This window comes from Puma concolor, chromosome B4, assembly GCF_028749965.1.
Source record: "Puma concolor isolate L17-30 chromosome B4, mPumCon1.1.hap2, whole genome shotgun sequence".
NCBI lineage: Eukaryota > Metazoa > Chordata > Mammalia > Carnivora > Felidae > Puma > Puma concolor.
The window spans coordinates 54297561-54310796 of NC_141673.1; the positions used below are offsets into that span (position 1 = coordinate 54297561).

Below are 13236 nucleotides of genomic sequence, written 5' to 3' on the forward strand. Positions count from 1 at the left end.
TATTATTTTTGTTAAATCTGCACTTAACCACATCACTTTTAAAACTTGTTTGGGCTGGGAAAAAGAAGTGCTGTAGTTTGTGAAGTAAGCAGTATGAGAGACATCTAGTGGCCAGACTACACACATTTAAATGTTCTTCAAAGTTCTTAGCACAGTTTAACAGAATATTCACATTTTCCCCTCAGAAAGCTTAATGTTCTATCATGTTCTTAGAAATTACCTTAACCATTCTCCAGTTTACATTTTACCATAATCACAGGAGTAAACATTTATATAGTCAGCTTCTTCCAAAGTACTTCAATACTAACATTTTTAATAAATCATTAAAATAACATACCTGTAAATGAAGATGACTGAGAATGTATTGAGCCCTTATTAAGCATAGTCATTATCTGACCAACAAATTCCTTAGGAATAAAATTGGCATAAGGTAGTATCTCAGTGCTGATAAGCTGAACTACCTAGAACAAAAGAGGCAAACTCAAATGCATTTTGTTTTTCTTGAAAGAGACCAACTCAAATGACAGTATCTAGAGTAAAACCTAAATTTTATTTTAAAAGAAAATCAGCTAAAGAATCTTCCTTGAAGTACACAAACATTTTAATGTTAACATACAGGATGAGTAGTCCATTTCCCTCATTTGTCTTAGTAATAATAATAAATTTATTACAAAATAGTCAATACTATAGACTGTTTACTATGCAACCATTTTAGTAAATGTTGATGTTATATGAAATGTATCCATGCTAGAATAAACTATCCAAAACAGAATTAAGAATAAGATTGAAATCACTTTTTATAACCATAAATGAGACAAAAGAGAAAGGAAAATTACATTCATTTTTGTTAAATAGCTCATTTCTAATATATAATGTGTTATTTTGCCCTTTGATGAAAAAGAAGAAAAGTTTACAAGAGTTTTAATACAGAAATGGACAAAAAGCAGTATTTTATACGTATACTTTTTTGATATACTTTAAAGTAATTTACTTCATTTACTTAAAAGTTCTTTTATCCTGCTTAAAGGAAAATCATCAAACCACCACCCCCAACAAAAAAAATCTATAACCAAAAAAACTACTTCTTTAAAGTCAATTTATAATCAACAAAATATATTCTTTAACAAGCTCTCATTATGTGCTTCAAGAGTTTGAGAGGCTCTATCTACAGCTGGTTAAAAACAAAAATCTAAACAACTTATTGATTAGTTTGAACGACAAACACCTGGTTTGCCAAACTGTAGCACAAACTCTCAAATGCGTGCTCAATGACTGAGATTTTACTGAATCAACTACTTTTTAAAATTATTAAATGGACACAACTATGGATCTAGACAACATACACACAGCACAAAGCTAACAAATAAAAGGAAATCATGTCAGTGCTTTAAGAACCAACCTTTAATCTCTGTGAGAGTTTTAAAGCTTTTAGGTTCAATCTTAACTTACTAACCCTACTTGTTCTTTTAGCAATTTCGTAATTTCAACATTTCTACTATTTGGTTTGCACAAATGGTTACAGGAAAATGTTTTAAACAGCTTCCTCACCTCAACGTCAATACTTTCATTTCTCTGAAATTCTTGAATAGAGAGATTATCTGGAGGTATGCTAAAAAATAAATAAAACACTTGATTTTTAAAAGTAACATGTTCCCTAGAAATGAGCAGTATTCAAATGACAAAAAGGATTTATTTTCTCACCCAGGTTAGACATTACCATTTATTTAAAAGAACAGTATTTTTAATTAAAGTTATTAGTATAATAAGGACTATACCAATTACAAACATGAATTTCTTAACTACAAAAAATGCTTGGTCCAATCCTGAATTAAATAAAATCTGTAAAATTAAACTCCTTTCAGTATTATGAATGAAAAAAACAATAAAAAGTGAGGGTATTACTATCATCTGCAGCTACAACAAAAATTACTACTGTGAGGATACCTGAATTCACTTACACTGCCAGTGACTTAAAAGAGTCTTGGTTATCTGCTGAACCCATTCACTCAGAGACTGGCCATTAATCACTAATTTGTAATAAACATAATGTATTAAAGATCTTTACATTAAAGATAGAGAACATCTAAAACAAAACAGGGCTGATTCAGACTTTCTAAAGCAGAAAATTATTCCAGCAAGATCAATGGAAATCAGTTATTCTGAGAGAACCAAGGTGAATTCTAAACCATGTGGCTCCTAATTAGAATGAGTGGTAAAATGGTATTAAACTTACAAAGCAGTGAAATATTTACTTAAAAACAGCTGAGAATAAGATGTTAATGATTGTTACAGTAATGACAGCGAAAAATTACAGAGCCAGCCACTGTACTAAGAGCTTTAATTTGTATTATTTCATAAGTTCCCAGAGTAACCACATGTAGCAAGTATTATCCTCATGTAATTGACAGAAGAGGAAACTGAGGCTTTGAATGCTGGTAAAATGACCAAGAATGTACTGTAAGCAAATGACAAGGCCGCAATTTGACCCTAAACTTCTCTGGTATTTGAGCCTAAATTCTTCTCTTTCATGTTGTAAATGTAAAAGCAGTGTTATCTTAGATTTAGAGTTATAATATACAGTTTTGTATCTAGGGCTATTTTTGCTCTAGCATTATTTGGTTTTTCTATTTATAAGTATTAGAATACACACAAGCACTCGTGCACATGTACTCTGTTATGGGTACCAGATCTTTACTTGATTTAGATGTTTTTCATTCAACAAATATTTATTGAGTATCAGATGCTTTGTACCATATACAGCATATATACAGCATTGAGTTTGAGCAAGATGGTGTTCAAGATCCTGCTGTGAACAAGATGCACTTAGTCTCTGTTGCATGAAACTTGCATTCTGGTGTGCAAGTCCTAGACTAATTCTATAATCTGCTAGTAGGAAACTACGGGAAAAATTTTAATGACATGTACCCAAACTGGAACCAATGCTGGGAATTTCATAACTGCTACAACTAATGTAGCTTCACAGATCCTATCTGTATCTCTGGAGATAAAAGCTGTGTTTAATTCTAATTTATAATCAAGTAATATAAGTGTTCAGTGATACAAAAAAAATGGTGATAATGGTGGAGGTAACTGAGGATAGGCTATGAATTAAAAAAAAAAGCTTATTAGGAACAGACAGTAATAATATAAATGTGACAGGGATCATGTATCAAACACTGAAGTGGATCTTAAAATATGTTATGAGGAAAGAAAGCATACAAAGTCAGAAACTCAAAAGTTCACTCCTAATTCCAGCGATCAAAAAAATCAGGAAATTATTTGATGATGCATAGGTTAAGTATTCTGGTCTCAAAACTCAAACTAATGGTTATTTTTTTTAACTTATAGTTAGTATCCTTACTAAACACTTTGAGCATATCAAAAAAATTGGTTGAGCTTCTAAAAAACTGATGATTAACACAGTTTACCTATAAATTATAAGTAGAGATGGTGAATATTGCAGGTAGAAATGGGCCATATAAGATCCTTAGTTCTCTAAGATGGAGGTAATTTTAAAAATTATCTTCACAAATATTTAGTTGAAATAAAATAACTGATAAAGTATGATTTGTATTTTTTGTCAGTTCTCTCTGCATGGTACATTCAAAAAGTGTAATGAGATACAATTTCATATACTATAAAATTCACCTTTTAAATTATATAATTCAGTGCTTTTTAGCATCTGCACAAAGTTGTGCCACTTCTAATTCTAGGATATTTTCATCACTCCTGAAACACATTCTGTACTTTGACCAGTCACTCCTCATCCTCTCCTCTCCCACCTGTAGCAACCATTAATCTACTTTCTGTCTTTACACATTTGCCTATTCTGGATATACCCCATAAGTGACATCATACAATATATGGACTTTTGTGTCTGGTTTCTTTCACATAGCATAACATCTTCAAGATTCATCTATACTGTAGCATGCATACATCAGTATTTTATCCTTTCTTATGGCTGATATTCCAATCTGTGGACATACCACATTTACTTTATCCACTCATCAGGTGATAAACATTTGGATTGTCTTCATTTGGGGGCTATTATGACAAATACCACTATGAATATTAGTGAACAAGTTTTTGTGTGAACATGTTTCATCTGAATTCTTTTGGGTAGTACTTAGTGATTTTTAACTTAAGGTCCACAGACCATTTGTATGAATTCCCCCCCAGCCCAAGTGTATTCTAGAGGACAAGCACCATGTTTCAGTACTCCAAGGATGACTGAATGAACTCCTAATAAACTTCAAGTGTCTACCAGATTACAGTCTTTATGTTTTTCATCTTTAATCATGTTTTTTCTTTTTCTCCTTTCAACTATTTATTTATGATAGTCTTCAATGATCTCCAAAGCCTTCGTTTTCTTCTAGCTAATTTTGATTTTATTTGTATTTCTTTGTTATTATACTGCCTTGCCAAAACAGCTTAAAGAACAAAAGAAAGCTAAGCATTATAAAGGCATGGTTATTCAAAGTCTTAGAGTGTATATTAAGTTAAAGGACTTATAAATGTTCCAAGATGAAATATGCTCAAATATTAGTATTATATAAAAACTAAGGCCTTATTATTCCAAGCAACATTCTGAAACACCCTACTGTTCAATATTACTGATGAACTTCAGTTATAGAACAAGTACATATATGACATAAAATAATATTTTGTGATTTCCAAAGTAATCAATTATTTGAAAAACAAAAAACAAAACCTCATGAAACTGAAAATGTGCATTGTTTTAAGTTCTCCTAGTGAGCACTGCCATTTTTAGCTTCAGCTAACTAATGCAAGTTTTCAATTTGAGCTTTAAAATATTTTTTGGACTATGAAATAAAAATGACCAGTCCAAGGTCAACAGGAAGTAGGTGATAGAGTCCAAAGTAGGTCATGACTTTCAATGTAGGGTATGTCTCTACTACTCCATGTAGTAGAAGGCTTAAATCTATAAGTAGAATAACTACAACTGAGAACACTGATTCTGTGTTACTGACAGCTGAAGTCAGTATCTTTATTATTTTCTAGCCATTATACACAATTCCAAATTTAGAAGTAAATTTCCTACTCCTAGTTATTTACAGTTTTGGTCTTTAAAATTCTAGCTTAAAATATGGCTTTTTGATGGGAAAGGATACGGATAGCATCACTTTCTCTTAAGGAAAGGAAATAATGAGGATAATAATAATGGTAGCAAGCATTTTAAAAGCACTTACATGCCAGGTACTACTCTAAGGAGTCATTTATTTTAAGTGACTTAACCCTCATAATGACCCTATGAGTTAAGTATAATTCCCATTAACAGATAAGGTAATGAGTTCCTGAGAGGTTAAGTAACTTGTCCAAAACATCTCAGTTATAAAGTAATACAGTCAAGGTTTGAATCCAGATGGCCCCACTCCTAAGTCAGTGCTCTTACCCACTATGCTGTCTGCTTTCTTAAGTAATATGATTTTCAACATACTCAATACACCCAAAACTTTAATGTAAGCAGGGCTGTGGTTGGGCTAAAAACTATAATGAATTATAGTACGACTGCATTAATACAAAATGACATAAGATGTGCAGTTTCTATTATTAGGCCTTTTGTTTCATTGCCTACTTTATTGTACACAAACACATAAAAATTAATTTCAGAAAACTGAACTTAATAAAATAAGAATAAAGTTTGGAAAATGAAAAATGTTCAATAAGAAACCTGAGAATTAAGTAAGATGGTAGAAAGACCCAGCCAAAAGAAAACAAAGAAGTTTTACTCATTGCCAAAAAACCTGCTCTAAAAGGTTATATTATTATGGGACACCTGGCTGGCTCAGTTGGTGTAGCGTGCACCTCTTGGTCTTGGGGTTGTGGGTTCAAGCCCCATGCTAGGTGTAGAGATTATGTAAAAGTAAAATCTTTAAAAAATAAATAAAAAGAAAAATAAATAAAAATTTAAAAAAAATAAAAATAAAAAATAAATAAAAATAAATAAAAATAAAATAAAGCAACATGAATATACAGACAACTGAGAAGGAAAAAGAAAAGTTTAAATCTCTAAACCTATTTGATTCATACAAATTAATATAGTGATTTTGGGCAATGGAATCCACAAAGAAATTCAAATTTTCAGAGTTACAGATAAAAAGATAATTTGTTTCAATGTGCTTTGAGTCCTTATAATTTTCCTGCAAATACAGAGTATGCTTACATTGGTATTTACAAGATGTCTAGAGATGAGATACATAAGAAAGTAAACAAGGGGTACTTGGGTGGCTCAGTCAGTTAGGCGTCTGACTCTTGATATGGGCTCAGGTCGTGATCTCGTGGTCCTATAATTGAGCCCTACCTTGGCTCCACGCTGAGTGTGGAGCATGCTGAGGATTCTCTCTCTCCCTCTCTCTCTGCCCCTCCTCTGCTTGTGTTCTCTCTCTCTCTCTCTCAAATAAATAAACTTAAAAAAAAAAAGAAAAGAAAGTAAAACAAAATCTGACCATTTGTGGAAACAGAAATTAGGATGTTACTACTTTCAATTTTGAAATACCAGATAAGCTTTTATACAAAATTTAAGTTAGCCCACAGATTCCTCATTCATAAAATTTAGTATGTCTTCTAATTATCCTACTCTCACTCAGTGAGGGGTCAAAAGATGATCCATGAACATAAGCCTTCAGATGGATGTCACACAATGAAAATTCCACTCTTCTTCACCAAAACTAACATATTTTTTTATTAAAAAAAATTTTTTTTAATATTTATTTATTTTTGAGAGAGAGACAGAGCATGAGTGGGGGAGGAGCAGAGAGAGAGGGAGACACAGAAACCGAAGCAGGCTCCAGGCTCTGAGCTGTCAGCACAGAGCCTGATGAGGGGCTCGAATCCACGAACCGTGAGATCATGACCTGAGCCGAAGGTGGACGCTTAACCGACTGAGCCACCCAGGTGCCCCCACCAAAACTAACATCTTAAAGAGTTAATCATGATCATCACTAATTGTATTTATTCTGGTGCAACACTAATTTATTGCAATTGTTTTCCTCTTACGATGTCAAATGGGCAGCAGATTTAAAAAACAGATCTTCTTAGCTTCCTCAAGTTAAAACCTTAATTATGATGCATCCATATTGTCTTACAGACTTCTGTCTTAAAAACACAGGGCACCTGGGTGGCTCAGTTGGTTAAGTGTCTGACTTCGGCTCAGGTCATGATTTCACGGTTTCTGAGTTCGAACCACGAGTGAGGCACTGTGCTGACAGCTCAGAGCCTGGAGCCTGCTTCGGATTCTGTGTCCCTCCCCGCTCTGCCCCTCCCCAGCTCTTGCTCTGTCTCTGTCTCTCTCTCTCAAGAATAAACATTTAAAAAGACAAAAAAACAAAAAAACCACTGTAGGGGCACCTGGGTGGCTCAGTGGGGTAAGCTTCTGACTCTTCATTTCAGGTGAGGTCATAATCTCACCGTTTGTGGGATTGAGTTGTGCAACAAGCTCTGCACTGACAACGCAGAGCCTGCTTGGGATTCTCCCTCTCTTTCTGCCCCTCTCCTGCACATGGGCTCTCTCTCTCCCCCTCTTTCTCTCTCAAAATAAATAAATAAGCTTAAAAAAACAAAAACAGTGTAAAAAGCAAAAATCTCCATTGCTCATGATAATGTACCTAGTGGATAAAGGTCTACTCAGTCTTGCTTCGTATACAACATGGCAATCTTAATAATTACTTTGTTAATGAGTAATGAGAAAGATTGTTTTTAGATCACAGGTACTTTTTGAGAGATTGTCTTAATTGTAAAATTGAATGAGCTGACCTTTTAGTAAAGAGAAAGTCTTCAAAAGTATTGGCTAGTTCTGGCCACATACTGTCAAATTTTCCAGAAGAAGCATGCTGCCGGGCAACAGGTAGCCCAATAGAAAGAACTTTGAGGAGAGAAGATACTGCTAGTTTCCATGTGCTTTCAGAAGGGCAGGAATATTTCAAACTGAGAGGAACCCTAAGGGTCTGTGAAAATAAAGACAATTTAAGATATGTATTAATTAAAATATATAAATACAGCTTTAATTACTTAAAAAAACTATAGCAAAGAGAAAAAAATAAGAGCACAGGTATTTTCACTTAAAAAAAGGATATTATTTTCTAGAAAAATCAGTATTTCAGACATGGTCCTCAAATCCTACTGCCTAAAAAGATATTCTGTTTCCATTTTATAAACAATGACCTTGAATGAGTAACAACCTTTTGAACTTCAGTTTCTCATCATAAAATATAGGGATGTTATCCAAAAAGATAGGAATAGTAAACTTAAAATTTCGCAGTTTCTCTCAACTTACTGTTACAGAATTAGAACGTTCTGCCATATTTTTCCTAGCAGAAAATAATTTGACTGATGAGGTTCTCCCATTTAAGAAAGATCAACACCTTGTATTTTTTCACTATTGGTTAGGTAAATATAACCTAAAGCATCAATACTTTGAAGTCTTATGTTTTATCTCTAAAATTCTTTGAACTTAATGTTCTACTCTAACATTTTAATGTACTTTTTCATTTTCCAAGTTATTTCAGTAAGTTTGATAATTCAGAAAGACTGTTTATTCCTTAACCCTTGCAGATACAGGAGTAAAGCATCTGAGTTACGTATAGTGATGTGACTGTGATGTTGAGATTTACTTTTTAACTGGTCAACTTTTGAGGTAGGTCGCTATAAACCATTAAAGAACTAATTTGGTGGTTCAGAATGAAGTCCTCTGGCTATAGTTCTATCCAGCAACTACAAGGCTAGACTGATCAAACTCCCAGTTTCAGCATATCAGCAGATAATGTACATTAGAGTAAAAATCCTACTTTTATATAAAAATCCTAGTCTCAGAAAGATAAAGAGTAGCAGAGATAAATTTTCATATTTCAAGGTTATGGAGTGAATATAAAACTTAATTTCATCATCGTCCATACAAATTATTACTTACTCACTTCATGAACCATTACATGTTAGCATGAAATGGGCCTCCACTAAGAGATAATTAGCCTAGCCAGATCTATTCCTTTCCTTTCCCCAGGTGCTTTGGGGGAACCTGACTTCAATTCCACTTGGGATTTAGGGTAAAGAGATGATTAGCTCATTAAGCAAATCAATCTACTCCATTTCCCTGACCATAATCACTGGTTCAAGACTGGGCATAGGACTAAAGCTGGTCCAATTAAGGTTAATTTTAGAAACTTAAGAAGAATAATATGATAAGAACCACGTATATACACACACCTCTTACTGGACATCAAACCCCTTATTAGCCTGTAACTATGAGGAGAAACATGGGGTGTAATCAATCTTTGGAAAAGCAGAATGGAGAGAAAAAAAAACTTGATTTTTGTTGACACTGCAGAACCACTGGATAAACCAATCCTAAAACCCTCCATCTCTGAATTTTCCAACTAAGCATGGCAATAAATCCCTTTTATTGTTAAGGCTAATCAGAGCCTGAGTGTTTGCCATTTGCAAAGAAAACAGTGCTAAATTATACAAGGGCCAGTCTAAGTTAACATTTTATAACTCAAGGTTAGATAAAAGAAAAATATAATTAACTACTACAATTAATATTTTACTGAAATTAAGGGAATGTTACACACAGTAGATTTATGTGATTTGTACATTTTTTGTTTAAAAACATGTAAGCAACTAAGATGGAGATTGGTTTAAAGCATATACTCAGTAAATCTGTGTGGAACTGAGAAATCTGCTCTTGCTGCCACAAAGCTCACAATTTTTGAGAAAGAAAGAGTCTTGTCCAATTAATCACAATACAGTGTAGTGAGTGGCATCAAGAAAGGGAAGCATAGGAGCGCATGGGTGGCTCAGTCAGCTAAGTGTCCAACTCTTGTTTTTTTTAATGTTTACTTATTTATTATTTATTTTTAATGTTTATTTATTATCTTTGAGAGAGAGATAGGCAGAGTGCGAGTGGGAGAGGGGCAAAGAGAGAGGAAGACACAGAATCCGAAGCAGGCTCCAGGCACTGAGCCATCAGCACAGAGCCCAATGCGGGGCTCGAACCCATGACCCGTGAGACTGTGACCTAAGCCAAAGTTGGGCACTCAACTGACTGAGCCACCCAGGTGCTCCAAAGCATCCAACTCTTGATTTCAGCTCAGGTCATGCTGTCACAGTTCTCTGAGTTCAAGCACCACACTGTGAGTGCATAGCCTGTTTGGGATTTTCTCTCTCCCTCTCTCTGCCTGCTCACACAAGCTCTCTCTTAAAATAAACAAACATTTTTTTAAAAGGGGTAGGGGGAAGGAGTACAGAAAAAAGATTATTTAATTCTTTTAAACATACAAACTGATTCATGTCACTCTTCAATGGCTAAAGAATAGTATGATTCCTTACAATGGCTTATAAGAACCATAGCTATTTTTTAAGACTTATTCTAGGTCCTGACATCTCCCTAAATGGAATTTCTCAAAATTTCTTAAAAAAATACCACAATCTTTTACATTGCTTAATCCCTCGCCTTCTCCCTAGCAAATCTATTACTCCTTCAAGTGTCACTTCTGTTGATCCTTGCCAAAATCCTCTGGACAGTTCAGTTATTTCCTTGTCTATGGGGGATGGGAGGTGGGAACCTAACTTTTTACTCAGCACTGACTACTTGGCAAGTATCATTATAAGCTGTATCTCGAATGAGTCTCTCAATAGTTAAGACATATAAGTGGTATTGGTATCAACCTTCTTTTATAGATGAGAAACGCTCTGACAGGTCCATTTACCCAAAATTATACAGCAGCAAGTAAACAGCAATACACTCAGGCAGGTCTATCTGAATCCACTGTGTACTCTTCACTTAGGACTTAACATACTTTGTCTGCCTTTTCTATATTCCCTTCACTGAATTATTAAATGTAAGAATTATCTTGCTCATTTTTAAATTTCTACTAGTTAGTACCTGGCAACAGAGGTGCTTACAAACTATTCTCAATGAATGAGGAGAGAACAGCTGTGATGGGATGAGTAGGGAGGGGAAGGAAGAGTATGACAAAAATCACGGGAAGGAGTTTAAAGAAGGTTAAGGGCAGTATCATAGGACAAGGAGGATAATTAGAAAAGCACACAGGATTTGAAGATTTGATCTTCTAAACTTTTAAGTCATTTCTGGAGCACCATATGAAAGTAAGCCAGCATGCAGCGGGGTGAGAGCGAGTGGCAGCTTAGATGAAGGCCACAAGCTGTTTAAAGGAATTTGGAAGGAAAGAAAAGCTGAAAGGGGATGGGCCATTTGAGTAGGAAGTAAAGTGAGAGAAAGTTCTTCTATAAAGGGCTTAATCATCTTTCCAAGGTACAGTTTATGAGACTAAAAGGAAAATGAAACAAAGCATCACCAACAAAAAAAGAGGGAAAGAGGAAAGGAGGGACACAGAGAGAAGGATGAGCTTTGAAACAGAGAAAGGCCTTCTCCATGAGGGAAGACAGTTCATATTGGCCTATAGAAGGCAAGGTTTAGGTGTGTTCTTCAAAACACAGGGAAAAAAAACAAGAAACAGACTTTGGAAGAATCAGACATAATCCACTAGAGATGAGTTTTTGCAAATGGTTGTCCATACACTAGGGAACTGGCTTTAAAAACAGAAAAGGCATGCATGATCAGTTAAGTCAATGGGCTATAAACTTCTCCTCTGAATACTCATCAACCTTGAAGTATAAGAAACAGGATACTTTGTTATCCTGTGGCAAAATTTAAGAAGTGAAAAAAATCCAATGCATACTTACTTTAAAATATTTTTCATTAAAAAAAGAACTTTTCTTCCCATACTTTGGCTAGCTAACTTGGATGTGAATTAAAAAAAAAAAAAAAAAAGAATTTTTCATACTGTAGAAAAATGGCTTCCTAAATATGATCCATGAATGTTGGAGAAAAGTCTCTACAAATAATTATATAAATATTTCCCATTATCTCAATATATGATAATATATCACTACCTATAATTTCAATAATTTACTGTAATTTCAATAATAGTATCATCATCAAGTGAAAGTATAGAAATTAAAAACAAGATACCTTAATAATATTCTGGAGTACTTTCTCATTCACCACTGCTTTGTGACAGGCTGTTTTTTGGTATAAATCCACAACTACTTCTAAAGACCTTTCAGCAAACGGTACATAATTCAAGGCTACCCATTCCGCCTAAAAAGTAATATTTTCACATGGAGTTAAAAATAAATGAGATTAAATTATGTTTTCAAAGAGAAACCTTCTTTGTCTTAAAGTTCAGTCCTTGGTTTTAGGTCAAGATTATATCACATGCAAAGTTTTCAAAGAGATACGTACTTCATGAAAGAGTAATTTTCAGCCAGGCAAAAATTAAAACTATCAGAAAAAGCAGAGAGCATTCTATCAAGTACTGGGAAGGATGTGTTTTACTTGTTGCCAATAGGTTAGGACAATTTTAGGAAATTTAACTCACCGGTGCAAATAGTTGGATCTATTGTGATTCCATTGTGTTGCAAGACAAATAGAATGAGAAAAGTTAATACACATTAAAACTACTTTTCGGATGATGTAAAATTATTTTATGTTGAGGGAACAAAATCAGCCTGTGCATACATTCAGAAACTTACTTTTCCTCTAAGCCAAAATTTGCCAACTATGGCTATCTTTGACATAAAATCCAACTACATTTCACACCAGCAGTAGACAATTTATTTAGCACACACAGATTTCTTCATTTTGTATTACAGATATTTAAACAAGATTAGGCTTAGGGATTTAGAAGCCATTTTGTAATAGGGTGGGGCAGCCAAGAAAGGACCTCTGAAGAAAAATGTAACATGAAAGGCCAAACTTTCTAGAGAACTACTTGGGAAAGGAAAGTCAAAAACAAGAAAAAAATGGAACACGGAAAAGGTTTTCCAAAAAGTGTTTCTTTTCAGTTTAAACTGTTAACAGACATATGAAAGTTTATTTGTAAATGACAAATTTCTGAGATACTCAAAAGTTCATCTTAAGTGGAACTGTTAATAAGGCATGAAATCTTACAGAGAAAATATAATTTAGAGTAAATTACCTGATTATATTTTGCATTTGCAATGTGCTTTGTTTCCAGCTGTCCATACTGTGGAGGTTTACAGGAAAATTCCACAAATGCCAGTAACTGGTCAAATATAGCTGGATACATTATCTGCATGTTTTCTGGCCCTACACAGATGGCCTATAAAAGCAAAATATGAACAACAGAATGCATAATCTAAATTCCAATAAGTTCTTCACTGTATATGCACTTAACC

General features: G+C 34.0%; 1 protein-coding gene across 5 annotated transcripts in view; it reads right to left on the bottom strand.

Moving 5' to 3' along the window:
• The window catches only part of MON2 (MON2 regulator of endosome-to-Golgi trafficking), a 118931-nt gene that overhangs the window by 12717 nt on the left and 92978 nt on the right, over positions 1-13236 (bottom strand). For 2 of the 5 annotated variants that reach the window (XM_025927062.2, XM_086712923.1), the window contains 6 exons: positions 13017-13160; positions 12417-12434; positions 12008-12136; positions 7774-7964; positions 1549-1609; positions 338-461 (listed from right to left, as the gene is read on the bottom strand). In XM_025927062.2, coding sequence (XP_025782847.1) covers positions 338-461; positions 1549-1609; positions 7774-7964; positions 12008-12136; positions 12417-12434; positions 13017-13160 — 667 coding nt within the window. The remainder of the gene's footprint in view (positions 1-337; positions 462-1548; positions 1610-7773; positions 7965-12007; positions 12137-12416; positions 12435-13016; positions 13161-13236) is intronic. The other 3 variants (XM_025927061.2, XM_086712921.1, XM_086712922.1) reach the window with 3 other exon arrangements.